At 40.9% G+C, this 24860-nt stretch overlaps 1 protein-coding gene across 2 annotated transcripts in view; it reads left to right on the forward strand.

Moving 5' to 3' along the window:
- The window catches only part of FBLN1 (fibulin 1), a 104777-nt gene that overhangs the window by 69397 nt on the left and 10520 nt on the right, over positions 1-24860 (forward strand). For both annotated transcript variants that reach the window (XM_067468921.1, XM_060778130.2), the window contains 2 exons: positions 3238-3380; positions 4767-4898. In XM_067468921.1, coding sequence (XP_067325022.1) covers positions 3238-3380; positions 4767-4898 — 275 coding nt within the window. The remainder of the gene's footprint in view (positions 1-3237; positions 3381-4766; positions 4899-24860) is intronic.

The raw sequence follows: 24860 nt of genomic DNA on the forward strand, positions 1-24860 counted from the left end.
GCGGGCCACCTGTGCAAGTTAAAAAGATAAAAACTCAGGATGAGATAGGGATGAAAAAGACATGTTTGTATGGGAAAAGCTCATAGGAGACTTGATCCCACCTTAAATGGGTCACTTTGGTAAACATTTCCCAAGTGGAAATGAAGTTCAAAAAAATGTAAGTCCAAAGTCTTGTTCCTTGGATAACCTCCATTTCTAAAGACGTAGGAAATAATGATTACGACACATATGTCTAATGGGACATCTGTGACACAGGTATACTTGTCTTGGAGCCATAAGTTGCTCAGACTCTCTGTCAAATGCACACCCAGCCCTCAGGTTCCAAGGACACTCTGCACAAAGTACATATGGTTACCAGTTCATACAACAGTCATATGTACATAATGCCAGTACAAACTAAGGCTGACAACCCAAAGCTTAGATTGGCTTCAAAGTCTTAGAAGGAAGCCATATAGGAAGATATGTTTTAAGGGACAAGCCTTTGGCACAGTGCCTTGCCAAATCAGGATGCATTGTAGTATTTTATCAGCTATATTAATCTGTTTTATAAATGCGCTGCAGTCTAGATTAAATCATATTAGACAGATAATTCTATGTTACTTCTAATGGGAATGTTGAAAAAGGCATAATTATATAGCACCACTGAGGTGCTTTCCAGATGGAAATGAAAATAAGGTCACACAGACAAAAGGCTCACAGATTAAACTGGACAGAAAGGGAAAAATGAAATAAATGAACTAGCAAAATTGCTAGATACGACAGTTCCATATTCTAAAATAAAAGCTAGGTTTGGCCATTCTTTAATGTTGACCTAAATAAAAATGTAATGTTCGTTTGTGGGATTAACATAACTCAAAAATCACTAGGCGAATTGACACCAAATTTGGACACAAGACACCTAACAACCCAATGTATGTCCTTCACTCATAAAAACACTAAAAAAACACAGCAGAAGGGTCTTAAAAAGCCCCCAAAAGCTAAATGACGAAAACCTAAATGACAATACAGAAAAAAGGGGAGGAAGAGGGAGGAAGGGGAGAAAAATAGATATAGATAGATAGATAGATAGATAGATAGATAGATAGATAGATAGATAGATAGATAGATAGGAAAAAAACTGTCGAACTATGTTGGCAACTATGTCGAAAAATAGTATGTACTTTCTGAAAATAAATTTACTTTTTTGAAATAAACTTTCGTTGTGTACTTATGTTCAAATGGACCTTACTTTAAAAATCCCCCTCATGTATAGATAGATAGATAGATAGATAGATAGATAGATAGATAGATAGCACAAGAACGAACAGGGGTGGTAGACTGCCCCCACTGCAATAATAACATGCATATTAAAACAGTCTCCAAGGAGTCTACAAGGTTTCTGAGGTAGAACTCTGCTACTATTTGGTGGTTATACAGAGTGGCACAGTTATGTATCAAAAGAGTGAAAAATGGCCTTTAAAAAAGGAAATCCAGGGAATGTCATACATACTAACCCTTCTAAAATCCATAGAATGAAAAAAAAAAGGAACTTAGTTATACTTTCTCTTTTCAGCAGTTTTTTCAGTGTTTTTTCATCACTTTCGCAATTTTGTATGTGTGGATTAAAAACAACACAACAGCGTCCTGCTACAAATCCAATTCAAATCCACATAAAGAGCACGTAGAAGACAGATGTGGGAATGGCATGTTGGTATGGGCAGAGTTGCAAAACAGGTTTTATGAGTTTACAGTCATTCCATCATACAGATCTGTAGTGGTGCTAGAATAGAAGAGTAATATAGAACACAGAATGCACAAAAATGCAATGACAGGGGGAGGTTTGTTTTTTCATGGAAGGAGCAATAGTACCAGCATACGTGATTGTACCAATATAGTATTACACAAGTCAGACTCATCTAGACCAGTAGTTCTCAACCTGTGGGTCCCCAAGATGTTTTGGCCTTCAACTCCCAGAAATCATAACAGCTGGTAAACTGACTAGGATTTCTGGGAGTTGTAGGTCAAACCACTTGGGGACCACAGGCTGACATTCACTGCTCTAGACCATCGCATTTTCAACTTCTGTGTATGTTGTGAAAGCTGGATAGTAAAGAACAATGACTATAGAGACAGGGAAACACTCATAGGGAATGGTTTATAGTGGGATCACAGTGGGAATTGTGTCTTAGTTGTGAGCTGCCCTCAGTGCCCTTTGGGTGAGAAGGGCAGAATATAAAATGCCGTAAATATATATAAATAAAAATGTAATGTCCATTTGTGGGATTAACATAACTCAAAACCACTGGACGAATTGCCACCAAATTTGGCCACAAGACACCGACTAACCCAAGAAGTGACCACCACTCCAAAAAATTGATTTTGTCATTTGGGAGTTGAAGTTGCTGGGATTTATGGTTCACCTACAATCAAAAAGCATTCTGAATTCCACCAATGATGGAATTGAACCAAACGTAGCATACAGGACTCCCATGACCAACAGAAAACACTAGAAGGGTTTTTGGGCATTGACCTTGAGTTTGGGAGTTGTAGTTCACCTACATCCAGAGAGCAATGTGGACTCAAACAATGATGGATCTGGACCAAACTTGGCACAAATATTCCATATGCCCAAATATGAGCACAGATTGAGTTTGGGGAAAATAGACCTTGAGATTTGGGAGTTGTAGTTACTGGGGTTTATAGTTCACCTATAATCAAAGAGCATTCTGAACCCCACAAATGACAGAATTGGGCCAAAATTCTGACACAGAACCCCCATGACCAACAGAAAATACTTAAGGCCATCTAGTCCAACTCCCTTGATCAGGGCAAAAAAAAGTCATCAAGGCCCTCCTGACAAAGAACCATCCAGTTATAGATATAGATGGATGTGATTCACACAGATATAGTATCATAGATTTGAAAGGGACCCTTAAAGAAGGACTATGATATGTTGCATGTTCCAGAGTAGGCAAACCAGACACTCTCCACATCAACACTGACAAAGAAACAACAAGACATACTGTTTACCCACAAGCATAAAGGAATTACATATATTAGAAACCAACACTTTCTCATTACTTTATTTTCCAGCTCATGAGACTGGACCACAGAAACTCATGGCAGGGGATAGCTAGTAAATAAATAAATCAGGATGTGAGCTCTGAATCCAGTCCTTTGCCATTTGTGTTTTTGATCATTGTTATACGATACAATCCATTTAATGTCCAATGTTTGTATTTCCTTTCTTCCACTTAGAGTGAGGCAGGAGAAGACAGATACTGTTCGCTGCATTAAGTCTTGCCGGCCGAACGATGTCAACTGTGTGTTAGATCCAGTTCACACCATTTCTCACACCGTCATCTCACTGCCCACATTCAGAGAATTCACAAGGCCTGAAGGTAAACGGTTTTTCTTAATCTGTATAAACATCACCTATAGAAATCCTAATTGAAAGCACATAGGGTAGGACATTTTGGGGCTGGTATGTAGTGCAGCACGACACTGGCCTGTGTCATTCTTGCAAATCTCTGATTATACTGCCCATGTAGATATGCCCTAAGGATCAAATGACCAACTACTTCCGAAAAATTGTTCCATGGTGCTAAAATGGAGCGTATCCCTCACATACATGGAACGCAGCATATGGTAACATTGCTTCCTTTAAAGAAATACACCTGGAGTCCCTGTGTCGTTTCAGACCAGCAGAAAACACTTTCAAGTCATAGTTCCATTATTCCAGTTGCAATATTAAATCATTTGGGAATATTTTCCTTAAAAAAGTTTGTAAAGATTGGACTAGGGGTTGTTGTGCAAAGCGTGTTTTAGCCAAGTCCCATGCAAAAGACACACAGGGAAGAGGAAAAAGGAACAGAAAAACTTTACTCTTATCAGTAGAGGCATAAACTTGCAGTGTTGCATACAAAATCAGGCAGTGCAATAAACTTACATAGCCCTTGTAAGTAACACAGAATAAGGCTTCTTCATCTTCATTCAAATGAGAGAGCAAAACATAAACCTTGAGTAAATAGCCATTCCACCATAGCAAAGAGCATCGCTGTTAGAGCATAGCAGCATTACAGCATATTGCTTCTCTTCCTCAGAGTAGCGTATTGCTTCTCCAAACTGTATTCTAAAATCCATACAGTTATACCCCACTAGGTATGGCCCAAACATGTTAGCTGACCTACATTACCAGCTGCACATAATAATTAGCATCATAAGGTTTTTATTTGACACACACTTGATCCTGCTACGACTTACTGTAACAGGGGCGCTATGTTGTTTGAGCTTAACCATTTTTCAGAGTGTTTAAAAAACTGTACTTGAATTAAAAATTAATATAGCAACTAGTGTAATTCTATTTGAATGTTTACTTTTTGTGTGTTTAAATTGTATTGTTTTTAAAATCTGTGATCTAATCCTGGGGAAAAGTGGTATGATGATGATTAATTTCCCCGGAGAAATATTTCCTAAACCCCTTCTACACTGCCATATAAAATCCAGATTATCTGCTCTGAACTGGATTATATGACAGTGTAAACTAAGATAATCCAGTTCAAAGCAGATAGTGTGGATTATCTGTTTTGATAACCTGGATTATATGGCAGTGTAGAAGGGACCTTAGTTGCCTGATATAAAATCACATAACTTGAAATGTTGGTTGATTTGATATTGCTCTATCTTTTCCTCCCAGATTTCTAATTCAAACTGCACCAGACTGGTTTCAATGTATGATTTTTTCCCCAATGCTACGTTTAGCATATTTACACTATCTTTTCTTTCAGAGATCATTTTCCTCCGTGCCATCACGCCAGCTTATCCAGCCAATCAGGCAGACATCATATTTGATATAACAGAAGGAAATTTACGCGATTCCTTTGATATCATCAAGCGCTATATGGAAGGCATGACTGTTGGTAAGAAAGTACTTTTTTTCCAACTACAGAATCCAAAGATATGTACAAGTTTGACATGACAGTCTGTCATTTATTTACACATGCACAGTGATCTCTTGGTTTCCAGAAATTTGTTTCCAAGATCCCCTGTAGACACAGTAGTAGTATAGGCTTCTAGGTTCTTGTGGGTTTTTTCGGGCTATAGGGCCATGTTCTAGAGGCATTTCTCCTGACGTTTCGCCTGCATCTATGGCAAGCATCCTCAGAGGTAGTGAGGTCTGTTGGAATTAGGACAATGGGTTTATATATCTGTGGAATGGCTGGGGTGGGGCAAGGAGCTCTTCCCTGCTGGAGCTAGGTGTGAATGTTTCAACTGACCACCTTCATTAGCATTTGAAGGCCTGGCTGAGCCTGGGAAAACCTTTTGTTGAGAGGTGTTAAGATGTGCCTGGTTGTTTCCTCTCTGCTGTTTTGAAGTATAGGCTTCGTTTACCACTTCTTATACTACACGACTGTAGGCTTCTTTTAAGGATGCAGATGGCTCTATTACTGTAAAATAGTAGAACTGTAAAACCCAGTAGAACCCAGTAGAACCCAGTAGAACAAGGGTCCTCTACTTGTTCTACTGTAAAACCCAGTAGAACAAGGGTCCTCAAACTTTTTAAACAGAGGGCCAGGTCAGAGTCCTTCAAACTGTTGGAGGGCCGGATTATAATTTGAAAAAAACAACCGAATGAATTCCTATGCATGCTGCACATATCTTATTTTTTGTGCAAAAACCACTTAAAAACAGTACAATAATTAAAATGAAAAATAATTTTAACAGATATAAACTTACTAGTATTTCAATGGGAAGTGTGGGCCTATTTTTGGCTGATGAGATACGATTGTTATTGTGGTGGTGTGCTTTCAAGTTGTTTCAGACTTAGGTTGACCCTGAGCGAGGGCCGGGTAAATTACCTTGGAGGGCCGTATCCGGCCCCCCGGGCCTTAGTTTGAGGATCCCTGCAGTAGAACAAACCAAATATTAATCTGGATCCACAGAGTGCTATTTCCACCACCATAACAAATGAGCAGTTAACGTTCTCTTCCTCTAGGTTTACAGCCCCCACTTCAGATTGGTACCATATGATAACTAGACTTTTCAAAACATCAATTACCATCTACATAAATAAAAATGTAATGTTAGTTTGTGGGATTAAAATCTAGTTCAAAGCAGATTATGTGGACAATCTGGATTATATGGCAATGTAGAAAGGGACTTACATTGCCAGTGAGTGCCTTGAGGATGGGAGAGTGAGAAGATGCGCAAACCAATAGTGCAGATGTGGATGATTATGGAAGGAATTAATCTCAGGCCTCAATTGTGTATAAAAATATATTATAGAGGAGGCCAATTATTAGTTGTAAATTAAGGTAACTGCCACCAACGTGAGGTATTTGAGGTATCACCGATGAGATCTGGCTCTACAGACGCAGGTTAGATGAGATGAGACGATTTTTAACAAAAGATAACAAGTTTATTGTGTACAAAGCGTATGGTTGCAGGCTGTTAAATAACTTATAGAACTTTGAGTGTCACTTGGTTTTAATATAGTCCACTCTTTCAAATAACACAGCTCGTGGCCAACTTTTACTGAGGTGAAGCTCTTTAGTGAACAATGTTTCTCACTATAACTAGCCTTCCAATTTGATCTTTCCTTGATCAAATCTCTGATCTCTAGTCCTTCCTTGACTAGGGATCCTAACAGGCTTCCTTTGGTCTTCCTTGACTAAAGAAACTGGCCAGGTTTCTCTCTTCAGCCCTCCTAGACTGAAAAACCTCCAGCTGCTCACACACACCTGTTTCCCAGGCTTTTCAAGCTTCCACTCTCTCTCACACACCCTGCCTTTTTTCAAAGATGCCTATAACTTTTTCTGCTTGGCTCCGCCCACTTCTCACTCTCCTGAGCTAGCCTGCCTGGTCTCCTTGGCAACACTCACTGTGGATTCAAACCAGATAACTCTAGTTTTAGTTACTGTTACAAACACAAATATATACTCTAACAGTTAAACACATACATAGTATGAATGACTTCTGCACAGAGAGAAATAGGAGAAAGATAGAAAAAGACCATTTACTCTAGCTGCACCAATATTTGACTCTGCTGTAGCCCCCATTGACTCATGGGATGTGCTGGACTTCTGATATATATGCCTGAATTAGAAAATAGGTATTGCATCGTTAAATATATTACATGAAATGTGGTAAATTTCGTTAAGATTTATTATCAGTAAATGTTTGATTTGCATATCCATTTTACATATCTATATACCTGAGGTCATGGAAAAAATTCTCAAGTGGAAAGGGGTCGTGAATGGAAAAAGCTTAAGAAGCCCTACATTGTTCCATAAATGTTGGCATGGGTCAATTATTATTTGGTTTCTACACATCATGACGTGGTCTTCAGCATTCAAGTTTTAATACTTTTGGTTTAGAAAGTTTTAAATACTATGGAGATCTGCGATAATGGGTATTCCCATTATCTGAACACTTATTTACTTGGCATCCTTGAAGTGACTGGACTGACCTTGAAGGAGCTGGGGGTGGTGACGGCTGACAGGGAGCTCTGGCGTGGGCTGGTCCATGAGGTCACGAAGAGTCGGAGACGACTCAATGAATGAACAACAACAACAACTTACTTACTTACTTACTTACTTACTTAGGCGATCCCTCATTGGCCGAGTAGGATAGTCTTCCAGGATCAGTATTATCGTAGGTCTGTAGGTGACTGTGGAGCCCTATTCTTGATCTGCATCTTCTCCCGCAGTGAGGGCATTGGTTTCCAGGTGGAAAGCGGTCTCGGTCGGGGTTGGCTTGATGCGCCTTCCTCTTGGCAAGTTTCTCTCTTTCACCCTCCATTTGTGCCTCTTCAAATTCTGCAGCACTGCTCATCACAGCTGACCTCCAACTGGAGCGCTCAAGGGCCAGGGCTTCCCAGTTCTCAGTGTCTATGCCAGAGTTTTTAAGGTTGGCTTTGAGCCCATCTTTAAATCTCTTTTCCTGTCCAACAACATTCCATTTTCCGTTCTTGAGTTTGGAGAAGAGCAACTGCTTTAGGAGACAGTGGTCCAGCAGAGTTGATGAACAACATCGCTGAGGGGTACAGTCTCTCCTCTGGATAAATGAAGGATTAATAATGTGACGGGTTAGGTTATATTTATTGGGGGTCAGCATCTTACTTACTTACTTACTTAGGCGTTCCCTCGTTTTCCGAGGATGATTGTCTTCCAACATTCTTGTGGGTCTGCAGGTTGCTGTTGAGCCCTATTCTTGATCTGCATCTTCTCTCGCAGTGAGGGCATTGGTTTCCAGGTGGAAAGCGGTCTCGGTCGGAGTTGGCTTGGCATGCCTTCCTCTTGGCACGCTTCTCCCTTTCGCCCTCCATTCGTGCCTCCTCAAATTCTGCAGCACTGCTGGTCACATCTGACCTCCAGCTGGAGCGGTCAAGGGCCAGGGCTTCCCAGTTCTCAGTGTCTATGCCAGAGTTTTTAAGGTTGGCTTTGAGCCCATCTTAAAATCTCTTTTTCTGTCCACCAACATTCCGTTTTCCATTCTTGAGTTCGGAGTAGAGGAACTGCTTTAGGAGACGGTGGTCGGGCATCCGGACAACGTGGCCGGTCCAGCGGAGTTGATGGCGGAGGACCATCGCTTCAATGCTGGTGGTCTTTGCTTCTTCCAGCACACTGACATTTGTCCGCCTGTCATCCCAAGAGATTTGCAGGATTTTCTGGAGGCAGCACTGATGGAATCGTTCCAGGAGTTGCATGTGACGTCTGTAGACAGTCCAAGTTTTGCAGGCATATAGCAGGGTTGGGGGTCAGCATCATATAAGAGCAATAGAGATCACAAAAGAGAAATGCTCATTGCAGATTACATATTTGGGAGAATATTTAGGTCCCATCTCCAAGATATCTATTATGTACATATATGCAAATACAGGTGTTCCAAAATCCAAAACAAAAATCCAGAATCCCAAATATTTCAGATTAGGGAGATTCATCCTGTATGAAGTGGGAGAAACAGCTCTCATGTGTATGAAAAGGACCAGTTTGCCTGAAGGTGGTGCTGTTGTTTTACTGTATTGTTGTAGGATCCCAGATCAAATCAAAACACTATCATAATTTATCCTGCAAAAAAATGCAAGCCTGGCTGCCAAGAAGGAACTTGTTAATGCAGGCTTGTAAGCTTTCAAGTCCTAGATAGAGATGTTTGGAGAAAGTAAGTACAGTAAGTTAAGTAAGCTGAGGATGAGCTTGCGTGCATACTGAAAATTATATAAAAATGATGGACATGGAGGTTAATTTGTTCAGCTATTTCTCAACTACGTTTCTCTACTGCTATGTTTTGGTTGGCATCAGTTGGAGACTTGATAAACTTAGGGACGACTTGGAAATGAAATATGATGTACACATGATCAGCGCATTGTGTGACCTGTGGGAGTCTCTATAGGAAATGCTGGGTCCCCCAGGAACGGTGGTGAAGTCAGGTTCTCCCCAAGGTTAGCATTTTATATAAAAAGTACAAGATACATATAACTAGGATACTTTTGAGGTGAAAATGAAACCCGCCCCTCAGCTCCCAAGCTTTTGGTACTCTTCTGGGTTAGTGCTCTATCTTCTGTTCTATTGTGGATCATTTGTTGCTATCATGTGCCTTTAGATCAAATTTGATGGCTTTCTCGTTGTAGGGTTTCCTGGGCAAGATTAATTGAGATGAGATCCTGAGAGAGGGTTTCCATGTCTGAGCAGGGATTTGAACTCTGGTCTCTGGCAAAGGCACTTCTCAATCTTCCTTCCATAAAAAAATAACGCCTATGAAAAGTTATTGGGATTGCTGTAAGTTGGCAGGCAACTTGAAGGCACATACACATATGTGCATGCAGACACACAAACACATGTGGAGTCCTAGTCTAATACTCAAATCATTATATCACCCTGAATATGAAAAAAATATTTTTGTATATTATTACTTGTCAAAAGTACAGATATACAACCCCGATCCCCCCCCCCCGGGGGGGGGGGGTTACAGATTCCTATAGCACCACCAGAAGTTCTACCAAAAGTTGGCCATGGAGTTGCATGGGAGACCCTAGATCAGTGGTTCTCAACCTGGGGGTCCCCAGATGTTTTTGGCCTTCAACTCCCAGAAATCCTAACAGCTGGTAAACTGGCTGGGTTTTCTGGGTGTTGTAGGCCAAAAACATCTGGGGACCCCAGGTTGAGAACCACTGCCCTAGACTTTCCTAAAATAACATTTTAATCCAATCTATGAATAACACTATGTAACAAAATTTGAAAAAAAAACTGTTCCTGGTTTGAAAGTGTAATTTCCCATTTAATTGTGCAGTACTAACTTTGAAAGTAGTTGTTACACTCCAGAAACTTAATTTTTGTGCCATTTTTACCTTTTGTGCAGACCACGTTTTTGCGGTTGAATAAACTTTTCCCATATTTTTAGGATAGAACCAATGAGGAAATGACATTTGTAACCCGGGAACAAAATTTGTGTTACAAAGTGTAACTGAATCCACCAAAATCGAACCTATAAATGTAGAGGGATGATAGTAATTACAATTCTTGCATTGCAAAATAACAGAAAGAAAGAGGCAACTTTGTTCAAACTTATTGGAGATGACATGGCGTGTAGTTGACTGGATTAAGGTTTCTTGGCCAAAACTTGAGTCCTAAAGACAGCTGTCAGCTTGGCACTCAAACACACAATTATCTTCCTGCTTGGGAATAAAGACAATTTTTAACTAAAGGGGTTGCTTCTAGATCCAATTGAAATGCAGGGATTATTCTTTTTCTTCTGCTTCGGGAGTTAAGCTAAAGATCATTTAATCTAGCCTAGTTGCTCCTAGACAGAAGGTGGTTGTATAGCAGAATGGAGAGTGAGCCCTGGTATCACAAACACTGGAAAGGAGAAAGAATGCTAATACATAGACTTTTTGCAAGTTGCAGCAGGAAATCAAGCTTTCCAAAGTGTAGCAAGCTGCTAGGTGAACCAGGGATTTGCGCTAGGGGTATGAAATTCGGTAAAACCCTTTTTGGTGGCTCCCCAATCTGTTTTTCTGGAGCCTCCCAAATTTGGGTGGGCAAAATTCTGTTTTTTGATCTGGCAACCAAAAGATCTGATTTCGCTCCAGGATAATCTAGCCCATTAATGGCAATGGGAGATCTTCCAAGGCTTCCCTTTCTGTCATTTTTTAGGGCACCAGTCTTAAGAAACCACCTTTTCTAGGGGTCATTTCACCAATATCAACTAGACCTGGGTTAAGACATCAGACTTAAGAAACCACTTTTCCTGGAGTCCTTTCCTCTAATATTTATTTATTTATTTATCTGCTACACTTTGCGACTCAGGGTGGTTCACAATTGCCAACAATTTGATGCCTCCACAACTATAAAGTGCAAGTTAAAAACAATTAAAACATTAACATATTGTACAAAAACCGACAAAGCTATAAACACAATCTTCAACGTCTCCTTACTGAAATCATGTTCCAAGTGCATCGTCAATCGCTCCGAATTTATCTTTATCTAATTATGTTGCATTGGCAAAAGCTTGCTCGAAGAGCCACCTTTTAACCTTCTTACGGAATGTCATTAGGGAGGGGGCCAATCTTATATCCATGGGAAGGACGTTCCACAACCGAGGGGCCACCGCCCTGTTTCTCGTCCCTGCCAACCGCATCTGTGAAGGGGGCAGGACCGAGAGCAGGGCCTCCCCAGATTATCTTAAAGTCCTAGATGGTTCATAAGGAGAGATACATTCAGACAGGTAAGTCAGGCCGGAACCATTTAGAGCTTTATAGGCTAAAGCCAGCACTTTGAATTGTTCCCGGTAGCAGACCGGCAGCCAGTGGAGCTGGCGCAACAGAGGAGTTGTATGCTCCCTGAGTGCTGCTCCCATTAACAACCTGGCTACTGAGCACTGGAGCATTTGAAGCTTCTAAACAGTCTTCAAAGGCAACCCCATGTAGAGTGCATTGCAGTAGTCTATACAGGATATAATCAGAGCATGGAGTACCGTGGCCAAGTCAGACTTCCCAAGGTATGGGTGCAGCTGGCAAAGAAGTTTTAACTATGCAAATTCTCCCCTGGTCACCACCGAGACCTGGGGTTCCAGACTCAGCTCAACTAGACCTGAGCTTAGGCATCAGACTTAAGAAACTACATATAATACAACTAGGCGTATAAGACGACCCCCAACCTTTCCAGTTAAAATATAGAGTACTCGCCATATAAGACTACCCCTCTTCCAACACACACCAAATAATTTTTTTTAAAGCATCAGATTTGATATGGTAATGTTCCTATTACTGTACCTCCTTCTCTGCCTCTCAGATCTCGCACCTGCGCACCTGCACCACTTCTCTGCAGTCTTCAGGAGCGAGATCTGAGAGGCAGAGAAGGGGGTACGGTAATAGGATACAAGGGTGGGCCAGACAAGTAAAGGAGTTGTGTTTTTCTGGGCCCAGAACCACTCTATTTCTTTTTTCCATACCCCGGGCGCCCCGGATGTCTGCAGCTTGCTCCGCCCTGGTGAGGTGCTCCTTCACCTCACCATCGGGACAGCATTAAGTCCATGAATCTTGATGAATAGATTTTCTTGTACTATACTTGTACAGCGTCACCCTTAATGCTTTCATACAGTCTCTGCATATGGCAGGGATGCAGCCAATGCCATTTTTGAGCTCCCCCTACAATATACAGCACCCACAGATTCTCCAATCCGGATTGGAAGTTTCAGCACCCACTCTATAAGACTACTCCCGGCATATAAGACGACTCCCGTGTATAAGATGACCCCTGACTTTTGAGAAGATTTTCTTGGGTTAAAAAGTAGTCTTATATGCCAGACCATTACGACTGGCTGAATGGGCCAAAAAAGCCAAAAATAACTGGAGCCCGTTTTGAAACACTGACCTATGCACAGCCCTAATTTGTGCATAGGCATTTCCTCTTGTCTGGAGCCAGGGCCACCCAAACAGGAGAATTAGCATCCTTGTTTCCCACCAGGAAAGTACATAGGAAAGTTGAATACTGAAGATTGTCATATGTTCTGCAGTTGATGGTGTTTGGTGATGGAAGGGTTAATGTAAGTATTAGTTTTAAAGGGTTTAGTAATCTGTAAGTAAGAGTTCATGGGTGAAAGTAATTAATGATGGAGGTATGAAAGAGATAGGTTGCAGCTGGGTGTTTGTGGATATAAGGAGCAAGCCTTGGAAATGATCCGGGAGGAAAGTATTGTCATATTTTGGTGGTGGATGCTGCTGGTTTCCCCCCCCCCCCCCCCCAGGTCTGTTGGATTTTCGGTATCCTGACCTGTCTCCTGTAATCTTGGAACCTTGAACCTTTGGACTGGCTTTTGACTACGGTATAGACTCTTGATCCCTGGACTTTGTTTATTGAACTTTCGGCATTTGACCACTGGACTGGGCCCTTTAACTATGGTGTAGCTTTTGCTATCAGTTTTTGTTATTCTGTGGCTGAGTTCTATCTTTATGTTTTATATTTTGGTCTATTAAAACAGCCAGCAAGTAAGCGCTGTTTTAATTAAACTGTTTTATATCAAACTGGTTTTTTGTTTGATTCACCTCTGTTGGAAATAATAGCAGAGCCCTGGCAACATGACAAAGATCTGGTAACCTTATTTAGTATTTACCAATTGTTCATACGAAGTGGTGCTGGGAACTGCTATCTAGCAATCTCTTGATATTACTTTTCTTGACTCTTCCAAAAAATGAGCTGGACAGTGGGAATGTTGGTCACTCAATTATCCCTAAAGCTGTTTTTCAAAGTGGAGTCTGGCATGGGTCTTAGTAGCAAGTTTTGCAAAATGTGACAACTTGAACAGCCTCCAAGTTCTGCAGTTTAGCCCGCAAGGTGTCACTTGCAGCCTTAAAATACGGAACCGGGGGAAAGATAAACAGAAGTAAAGCCTCGGCTTGTTCTCTTTAAGCCCTTTTACAGACACTCTGAGACATATCTTGTTTTGTTTTGTTTTGTTCTTTTTTTCTTTTAACCAGCTGTCAGTGAAGAATTTGTTTTCAGCCTGTGCAAAAAAAAAAAAAAAAAAGGTCTTATTGAAGCCTGGGGGTATTATAAAGCCCCATAAAGCTCTCCCTCCCCTTGACTTTGTGATAGAGCTCTGTAATACCACCTTTATTCAAGCAATACAGTCAACTACAGGATGTTTTCCCTCCTACCCACTCCCATCCTGATTCTTTCATGTAGCTGAAAGCAAGCACTTATTTCATATCATTATTAAACCACTCTTGAAATCAACTTAGGACATTGTTGTGGTACTCTAGATATGGCAAGGTTTAGGACATCATGAGCCTAATTTAAGCTTAATGGGGTCCAGCCTTGGAAGTGTAACCTCACAACAACAGCAACATCTGCAGAACAGCATAAAACAATCAACAAACAGATGGGGAACTATATCACTCATGTTTTCAGGGTGTGTTTTTTGTGTGTGTTAAGAACTCGGCTTGTGCATTTGGGTTAAACCCAAATTACGAAGGTGGAGGCATTACTTTTCATTCAAGTCTCGTACATCTAGAGGAGAGTTACTTAGCTGCAGGCAGGCATGTGCTTTAAGGAGGCTTCTTGCCTGTTTCTATTCTACTTGGCTGTAGACAGACATGCATGCTACTCTCCCTGCATGCTATACACACGCAAGTTCTGTTTTTTACTCTAGAGTAGGCATTTGGCTGCAGGCAGGTGTGTGTGCTTTCTGAGCCTGCATGCTACACACACACTCTTTCCAAGGCAAGAAGGCAAATTCTGACTTTCTTACTCTAGAGGAGGTGCTTGGCTGCAGACACACATGCATTCTTTCCAAGGCAAGGAGGCATGGAGCACCATGTGCTCACGAAAAGCAGATGAGGAGTCAGGATCGGATACCGCTTGCTTTCGTGTTGAGCCGATTTTCTTACTGGAAGGGGCCTTCCTATTGCTCCCAAAGATAATGAGAGTAATGAAAGAACAGATGTACCGAAGGAAAGTGGTTCCACACACAACTCTACTAAGAATTGTGTTGGATCCCTGCTACCATGATTTGGTCATTAGTAATATTATTGCACTCTAAAAGGAACTACACACTGTTGGTGTTTATCCCCTGACTGGAATCCTCTTTTCTCAATTACTTCCATGGAGAAGTTGGTAAACTCATTATATTTAAAAGGCTTAAAGAGAACATTGTGATCCTATACTCCAGCCTGTTTTTTAGAATTTGGTTGGGGATTGGCGTATGTTGCAGTTCTACAGGTTTCACTCTGCAGACATTTCTGTTTAGAATAGCTGTCAGTCTGTCATCTCCAGGTGATGATAGATTGATTGGGCTATGGCTTCCAGGCCAAATCCCCTGGATTAGGGCCTTTTAATTCATTTTTTATTTTTTTAGTAAATGGAAACACACAACCGCAGTGCATCTAAGAGCCTAAACAGTTCAGGTACAGAGGCACTTCTTTCCTTTCCTTGTAATTAGTGAATATGGGGTCATTTTTTTAAAAAAAAACATTGACAGGGGAAATTGGGGAGATACAAAAGGGAGACAACACAGAATGAATTTGTGGAATTCAAAACCATAAAATATGCTGATGACTATAATATGGGACATAAGTGATAAACAGGACTTCCATGTTTAGTCAGTGTAACTGATGATCATAAGTGGGGTTGAAAAGGGAGGAGAGCCTTGTTGCCTTGAGAAAAAAATGACATTTAGCATGAGCACCCAACTGGCTACTTTTGGAATATTATACTATTGGGTTATTAGCGTGATCCAGAAAATGCTGATTATTATTATTATTATTATTATTATTATTATTATTATTATTATCTTTATTTGTACCCCGCTAGCATCTCCCGAAGGACTCGATGCGGCTTACAAAGGCCAAGGTCTCAAAACACAACATAACAATACAAAACCTAAAGCAAATTAAAAACAGTTAAAGCAACATTAAACAACAAGCAATAAATAATACATCAAGACACTATAAAACTGGGCCGGGCCAGAGTAATGGGTACAGGATTAAAAGTGCTGATGTGACAGGTGACATGTAAGGATTATAGGGTAAGTGCAGTGTGCAGCAATCTTAATAAAGTGCTTTTGGAACTTGTTATTGAAGTTTTCCTATTCTGGAAAGGCACATCGGAACAGCCAGGTCTTCAAGTTCTTTCTAAAGACTGTCAATGTAGGGGCCTGTCTAAGATCTTTTGGGAGGGTGTTCCAGAGTCGGGCGGCCACCACAGAAAAGGCCCTGTCTCGTGTCCCCACCAACCGCGCCTGTGACGCAGGCAGAATCACGAGCAGGGTCTCTCCGGATGAACAATGTGAGCGCATGGGTTCATAAATGGAGATGCGGTCACGCAGGTAGGATGGTCCCAAACCGTTTAGGGCTTTGTAGGTAAGCACCTGCACCTTAAATTGGGCTCGGAAAATAAACGGCAGCCAGTGGAGCTCCTTGAACAGGAGGGTTGACCTCTCTCTGTAAGGAGCACCAGTTAACATCCTGGCCGCTGCCCATTGGACCAGTTGGAATTTCCGAGCCGTTTTCAAGGGCAGCCCCACGTAGAGCGCATTACAGTAGTCCAATCTAGAGGTGACCAAGGCATGGACCACCCCGGCCAGATCAGCATTCGTGAGGTACGGTCACAGTTGGCGCACAGGTCTCAATTGTGCAAAAGCCCTCCTGGACACTGCCGACGCCTGGGCCTCAAGCGTAAGCAATGAATCCAAGAGGACTCCCAAACTGCGGACCTGTGGCTTCAGGGGGAGTGTAACCCCGTCCAACACTGGTTGCCACCCTATACCCTGATCCGGTTTGCGATCAACCAGGAGGACCTCTGTCTTGTCGGGATTGATCTTCAGCTTGTTCTTCCTCATCCAGATAGACACAGCGGCCAGGCACTCGTCCAGCACCCGAGAAGCCTCCTTGGAATTAGGTGGAAATGAGTAGTAGAGTTGTGTGTCATCTGCGTAGAGGTAGCACCTAACTCCAAAACTCCGGATGACCTCTCCCAGCGGTTTCATGTAGATGTTAAAGAGCATGGGAGACAAAATAGAGCCTTGCGGGACCCCACAGGTCAAAGGCCAGGGGTCCGAGCAGGCATCTCCCAGCTTCACCATCTGGGTTCGTCCCTCCAGGAAGGACCAGAGCCACGACAAAGCCATGCCCCCGAGACCTATCCCAGAGAGTCGACCCAGAAGGATACCATGATCGATGGTATCGAAAGCCGCTGAGATGTCCAAGAGAACCAACAGAGTCACACTCGAGGGTTGAATGAAAAGTAATGCCTCCACCTTTGTAACTCCTCAACAAATGGCAGTACTGGTATGCGGCAGGTACTGGCTTGTTCATTTTGTTCATACAGTTCCATTTTGTTGGAAAGCCTTAGAATTGAACGGTTGTGTTGTTAAAGTGCAAAGTATGGAACCCTGCGCAGACGGCCGGTCAATGCAACTTAAGCAATGTGCAGGTATTGAATTCTTGACAGCAGAAGGTGTCATCCCAAAGGAGATTAATCAGAGAATGCTGTTAATGGTGATTGTGTTGATGTGAGTACTGTGGGTCATTGGGCAAGTAAGTTTAAAGATGTTGGGTGACACCTTCTGCTGTCAAGAATACAATGACTGCACGTTGGTTAAGTCGCATTGATAGACCGTCTGTGCAGGGTTGCATACTACCACTATTCACTTTTCCACATAATCACCAGACAATTGGATACATTTCTGTCAATGATGAACAAGTTTTCTTGGAAGAAGTTGACACTCTGTTTCCGCAACCAGCGTCTCACAGTTCCTTAACGTCTTCATCAGAAGCATAATGACGTCCCCACAGATTTTATTTTATTATCAGGAACAGATGGAAGTCAGATGGTGCTAAATCTGGACTGTATGGAGAATGCCATATGGTGGTGAGATCCAGTCTCTGAAGTTCTGCTGTCTACTCATTGTACACAGATCTTCCAATAACCAAGCAAAGCAATAATGTGACCCACACGTTCTTGTGGAATGCCGATTGAAATTTCTCTCTGAGTGATACGACCATCGTCCTGAATCAATCTGTCAGACTTTTGCTTGTGAAACTTGGTGGTTGCTGTCACAGAACGTCCAAATCTTTGTCACACAAGTCAGATGTTCCCACCTCAACATCTTTAAACTTACTCACCCAACGACACACAGTACTCTCATCAACACAATCACCCTAAACAGCTTGCATTCTCTGATGAATCTTCTTTGGGGTGACACCTTCTGCTGTCAGGAATTCAATGACTGCACATTGCTTAAGTCGCATTGACCGACCGTCTGAGTAGGGTTCCATATTTTGCACTTTAACAACACAACTGTTCAATGCTAAGGCTTCCCACCGAAATGGAACTGTAGAAGAGAGTCTACTGAACAAGCCAGTACCTACCGCATACCACTACTGCCATCTGTTGAGGAGTTACGAAGGTGGAGGCATTACTTTTCATTCAACCCTCATAATATATATTTAATTAAAACATCAAACCTAGCATGGCTAGTTAAGAACATGTCTAGTTAACTGTTGTGTAATAATAGTAAACCTGGCCTGTTCCAAGCTAAACTTAGTTGCCTAATTGTAAGCCGCCTTGAGCCACCTCACTGGAGAAAGGCAGGGTAGAAATGTCATAAATAAATAAATAATAAACCAGAGACTTCAAGGTCAAATGAGGTATTTAGAATTATCTGCCAGAGACAAATTCCAGGCTTCTGTAGGATGCAGCAATTGCATGAAAACTGCATCAAAACTGTAGAATCATGGAAACATAGAGCAGAAAGAAACCACAAGAGCTATCCAGTCGAGTGCCATTATCCCATGCCAGAATACACATTCATATACATAATGTAGTGTGAAAGGTGCCTAGAATGAGACATGTAAAGCAATCCGTTGACCAAGCATTTTCTGTTATTTTATGTATTTTTGATGTTATTATTTGCTGTTTGTATTTTATTGTATTTTGTTGTACTGTAATTCTGGGCTTGGCCTCACGTTAGCCGCCCCGAGTCCCCGTTGGGGAGATGGTAGCGGGGTATAAATAAAAATTATTATTATTATTATTATTATTATTATTATTATTTGAAACGCAACAAGATGAGTCCACAGCAGACACTCTACTGGCTGTTATATTGGATCACACGTCGGACACTTCCTAAGTGTCTAGGACAGTGTGATGTATTGGCAAATAATGTGTGCAAATCCCAGTAAGGCGGCCTTCTGCAGCTGGCAGATCATAGAATCATAGAATCAAAGAGTTGGAAGAGACCTCATGGGCCATCCAGTCCAACCCCATTCTGCCAAGAAGCAGGAATATTGCATTCAAATCACCCCTGACAAATGGCCATCCAGCCTCTGCTTAAAAGCTTCCAAAGAAGGAGCCTCCACCACACTCCGTGGCAGAGAGTTCCACTGCTGAACGGCTCTCACAGGAAGTTCTTCCTAATGTTCAGATGGAATCTCTTCTCTTGTAGTTTGAAGCCATTGTTCCGCGTCATAGTCTCCAAGGAAGCAGAAAACAAGCTTGCTCCCTCCTCCCTGTGGCTTCCTCTCATATATTTATTCATGGCTATCATATCTCCTCTCAGCCTTCTCTTCTTCAGGCTAAACATGCCCAGTTCCCTAAGCCGCTCCTCATAGGGCTTGTTCTCCAGACCCTTGATCATTTTAGTCGCCCTCCTCTGGACACATTCCAGCTTGTCAATATCTCTCTTGAATTGTGGTGCCCAGAATTGGACACAGTATTCCAGATGTGGTCTAACCAAAGCAGAATAGAGGGGTAGCATTACTTCCTTAGATCTAGACACTATGCTCCTATTGATGCAGGCCAAAATCCCATTGGCTTTTTTTGCCGCCACATCACATTGTTGGCTCATGTTTAACTTGTTGTCCATGAGGACTCCAAGATCTTTTTCACACGTACTGCTCTCGAGCCAGGCATTGTCCCCCATTCTGTATCTTTGCATTTCATTTTTTCTGCCAAAGTGGAGTATCTTACATTTGTCACTGTTGAACTTCATTTTGTTAGTTTTGGCCCATCTCTCTAATCTGTCAAGATCGTTTTGAATTCTGCTCCTGTCCTCTGGACTATTGGCTATCCCTCCCAATTTGGTGTCGTCTGCAAACTTGATGATCATGCCTTCTAGCCCTTCATCTAAGTCATTAATAAAGATGTTGAAGGACTTCCGGTGGGTAATGGCGACGGGCAAGCCTCGTTGAGAGGGAGCTCCGACGGGGACCGGCGTGGAGGTGCCTAACGGGTGAGCATCTAGCTCCCCCACCCTTGCCGGATCGAAGGCAAGAGTGTTGCGAACCCACAGAGGCTCGTAGAACCCCAAGAGCCCCCTTCCCTCAAGGAGGGGGGCCGAGAGGGTCCGAGCCAGTGGGAAGCAAGCGCCCCGCTGGGATCGGGCGAAAGCCCGTTTGAGCCGCAGCCAGCCCACACAACATTCAAAGAATAAAGAAAGAAGAAATCTCGAAGGAGAAATAAATGGGAAGATCTCCACACCAGGTAACGAGAGACACATCTCTATAGATACTTAAGCAAAGCGGAGGAGCTGAGAAGTGAAGAAGCGGAGGAGTTAAAGTGAGAAAGAAAAGGAACAGAAGGCTTATTGGACTGCTGATTAAAATATTCTATCCGGAGGTGGGGGAACTAAAGGGGGATTTGGAAGTTTGGAAATATACTACTAAGGAACACCATAATTTTGAATTGCTAAATATTAAATATTAGATATTGGAGGCCGTTATTGGGGAGGAGGCTGTAGAGGAGGAGAGAGATAGAGTTTTGAATGCCGAAGACCCTATAAGGAGGAACGGAATGGATCTCCCCTTCCCTTCCCTTCCCTTCCCTGGTCTCCCCAAAAAGAGAAGGAAGGGATTATATGACCTTGGCGCCATATTGTTATGGCTAGCGACCCTCCTTCTTCATAAACAACGTGGGAACGAGACCACAGGAAGCGACGAAAAGGGAAAAGGGAAGTGACGATAAGGAAGAGGAGGAGCAAGGAAGGAGAAGGGCGGAAGGGGAGCTGAAAGAAGGGCGGAAGCAGGAAGAATCATAGAAAAAACCCGCTACGGAGCGGCAAGAACGGCAGATTTTGGAAGATAGATGTAAATAGACGCAAACAAATGGGGAAAAAAATATATCGAGGAAGAGAAGTAGACGGTGGAGGAGGAGGCCAGGACGAGAAGAAGACGAGCGAGGAAGAGAAGCAGACGAGCGGCTAGATCTAGGAGGAGAAGAAGACGATAATCCAGGAAGAGAAGCAGACGAAAGCAGAGGAAGAGAAGGAGGAATTGGAGGATCAATTGGAAGAGATAAGAAAACGATAATATATTTCTAAGCCAGAGTTAAATTGATAAGATAAGATATTGATTGAGATAGGGAGAAATATTCTGAATATATGAAAATAATTTGATAACAAGAATTGATATTAAATTGATTGACCCCTGAATATTAAATTGAATTTAAAAGGAATAAATTAATTAATTGATTGAATACTAAATTGAACTTAGTTGAGTAAATTCCAAAATAGAATTAAACAGATAAAATTGTAGAAGATAAATTAAGCATAAGTAAATAAGTATATATATACAAGTGTATAATTAATTAAAAAAATTAAATTAAATTAATTAAATCAATAATTATATGCTTTAAAAGGTTTAAGATTTAAAAATTAAATATAGAATTTTGAATGAATTGAAAAGTATAACTCAACCTGGAATTGTCATTGAAAACAAATAAAGAGTAGATGTCATCAAAGGGGAAACAAGAAAAGGAGAAGATCCAGATAAGAAGAGGATCGTTAGACACTAGCCTCAACATGGAGAATATTTTGAAGGAAATTAAAAAACTTTCGGAAAAACAAGATACATTAAAAAAGGAGATGGCAGAGAAACAACAGGAGTTCTTCAGTAAACAAGAAAAGAATTACAAAAAAATGACGGAAGAGTTCCAAGGAATGAAACAGAAAATGGAAGAGGAATTTGGACAAATAAAAAAAGATATAACTCATTTATATGGAGAAGTAAAGGAATTGAAAAGTAGTAAGGAAAAAATGGAAGAAACACAATCCCACATGATGAAGAGAATTAAAGGTATAGATCGACAAAAGGAGAAAATAGAAATGGAGCAGGAAAAATTACTACAAAAACAAATGGACTACTACCTGAGGTTCAGAAATATTCAAGAGGATAAACAGGAGGATATCGGTCAGTTGATGACGAATTTGATTGCAAAATGTCTAGAATGTGAAGAAGATGAACTGGAGACGGAGTTAGATCAAATTTACCGAGTATCCTCATTTTACTCAAGGAAGAATAAAACGCCACGAGATGTGATAGTGCAATTCACACGGAAAAAGACTAGAGATGAAGTGTTATATAGAAGTAACAAGAATTCAATTTATCATAAAGAGACCAAGATCGCAGTTCTGAAAGAATATCCACAAGCGACTTTAAGCAGACGAAGAAAGTACTATTTCCTTACAGATGAACTTAAGAAAAGGTCAATCAGATTCCGATGGGAAAGAATTGAAGGCATTATGGTAACTTATAAAGAAGAAAGATACTGGTTGACTACAGAGCAGAAGGCTAAGGCCTTCTGTGAAAATTTAATGAAGGAATCGGGAGAGGAAAAATCTGGAGAAAGGAAAGGAGATAAAAAAGCACTGACACCGGGAAACGGAAATGGAAATGGTAAAGAGAAGAAAAAACCAAGAATTGAGACCCCAGAAGAATACAGGAGATTCAGTAAGAGTCAAGAGAGTAGTATCCCAATGTCAGAAGACTTAGGAGAAGGAGCTTACGGACCGGACCTGACAGCGCAAAGAATTTCGGAACTGAGCCTTGGTGAAATAGGTCATGACACAGATCTACTTGGATAAAATGGCGGAAAGACAAATTAAATGTTTCTCAAATAATATTAATGGTCTGAACTCGCCCCAGAAACGGAAAAAAACATTTGGAAAATTACAAAAGGCAAACTTGGACATCATATTATTGCAAGAAACACATATCTGCCATAAGCATGTGGCGCATTTGGAAAATAAAAGATTAGGCAAGATGTTTTATTCATCATATGAAAAGAAGAAAAGAGGAGTAGTTACATTCATAAAGGAAAATTTGACACCTGAATTAGCATTTAAAGATACGGAGGGAAGATGTGTTGCAGTTAAAATTTTAATGGGCACTTTGAAAATCTTGGTGTGTAATATATACGCACCAAATGGCCCAAAGACCAAATTCATTCAATTTTTAATTACAAAATTGAGAGAAACAGAATTTGATGAACTCTTATTGATTGGAGATTTTAATGGAGTGATGGACAAGAAAAAAGATAAGAGTAAATTAAAAAGGAATGGAGATGGAGGGGGGCTATTACCACAAAAAATTTTCGATCTTCAAAAAGAATTTGATCTAGAAGACACTTGGAGAGTCAGAAATGAGAAGAAACAAGACTATACTTTCTATTCTCACCGACACCAAACATGGTCAAGGATAGATCTGGCTTGGATTACAAAAAACCTAGCAACTAAAGTTACAGAAATGGAAATACTACCTAGAGATATTTCGGACCACTGCGCATTGGAAATAAAAATAAATCAAAAAAGTTACCAAAGAAAATGGAGATTAAATGAAAATTTGATTAAGACAGAAGAAGACAAAGCACATTATAACAAAATCATCAAGGATTACCTCGAAATAAATGACGCTGGGGAGACAAAAACACAAGTAACATGGGATGCGTTAAAAGCTGTATTAAGAGGATGCCTTATTCAACATGGAGCTAGGAAAAACAAAGAAAGAAACAGACAAATGAAGGAAGTGTTGAACAAAATTGCATATAAAGAGTCAGAGTTAAAAAAGAAACCCGACAGCAAAAAATTGAACAAAGAGTTATCAAGACTCAAACAGGAAAAATCTCGCTTAGAGATAGAAAGACAAGCAAGGGAATTAAAATTTTTGAAACAGCAAACGTTTGAAAATGCGAATAGATCTGGAAAATGGTTGGCAAGACAAGTCCGTAAGAAGAAACAGGCGATGCAGATAACGAAAATAATTGAAGGAGAAAGAATATGTACGACGGATAAAGAGATCATGGAAGAATTTAAAAAATATTACAGTAAATTATATACTAGTGATGGAATAAAGAAAGAGGAAGTTACGGAGTACATAAGTCAATTGAAATTACAAAAGATTTCAGAAGAGATACGGGAAAAGTTGAATAAAGAGATTACGGAAGAAGAGATAGATAAAGCAGTGAATAAAATGGATGCGGATAAGGCCCCAGGCCCAGACGGATTTACTGCAGGATTTTACAAATCAATGAAGGATACAATAAGACCAATATTGAAAAAGGTCCTAAATGAGGCATTACTGTACCAAAAAATCCCAGAATCCTGGAACCATGCCGAAATAGTAATGCTACATAAAGAAGGCTCAACATCAGAGAATATAAAGAATTATAGACCTATCTCTCTCCTGAATGTAGATTATAAAATATTTACAAATATCCTGGCGACAAGATTGAAAGAATTTTTGATAGATTGGATAGGGGAGGACCAAACAGGGTTCCTCCCAGGAAGATACATGAAGGATAATATATGAACAGTACTAGATCTGATAGAATATTTTGAAGTTAATCATCAGAAGGAAGTGGCCATTTTGTCAATTGATGCAGAGAAGGCATTTGATAATTTAAATTGGGACTTTTTTAAAATTTTGATTCAGGAATTAGACATGGGGACAAAATTTATAAATGCAATCAATGCCATTTATGAAGCACAAAGAGCAAGAATACGGATAAACGGTCAGCAATCGGAAGAATTTATAATTACGAAAGGAACAAGACAAGGATGTCCGTTATCTCCTCTGATCTTCATTATGGCTTTGGAACCGTTTATGAGAAAAA

Source organism: Anolis sagrei, chromosome 5 (assembly GCF_037176765.1).
Source record: "Anolis sagrei isolate rAnoSag1 chromosome 5, rAnoSag1.mat, whole genome shotgun sequence".
Taxonomy (NCBI): Eukaryota; Metazoa; Chordata; class Lepidosauria; order Squamata; family Dactyloidae; genus Anolis; species Anolis sagrei.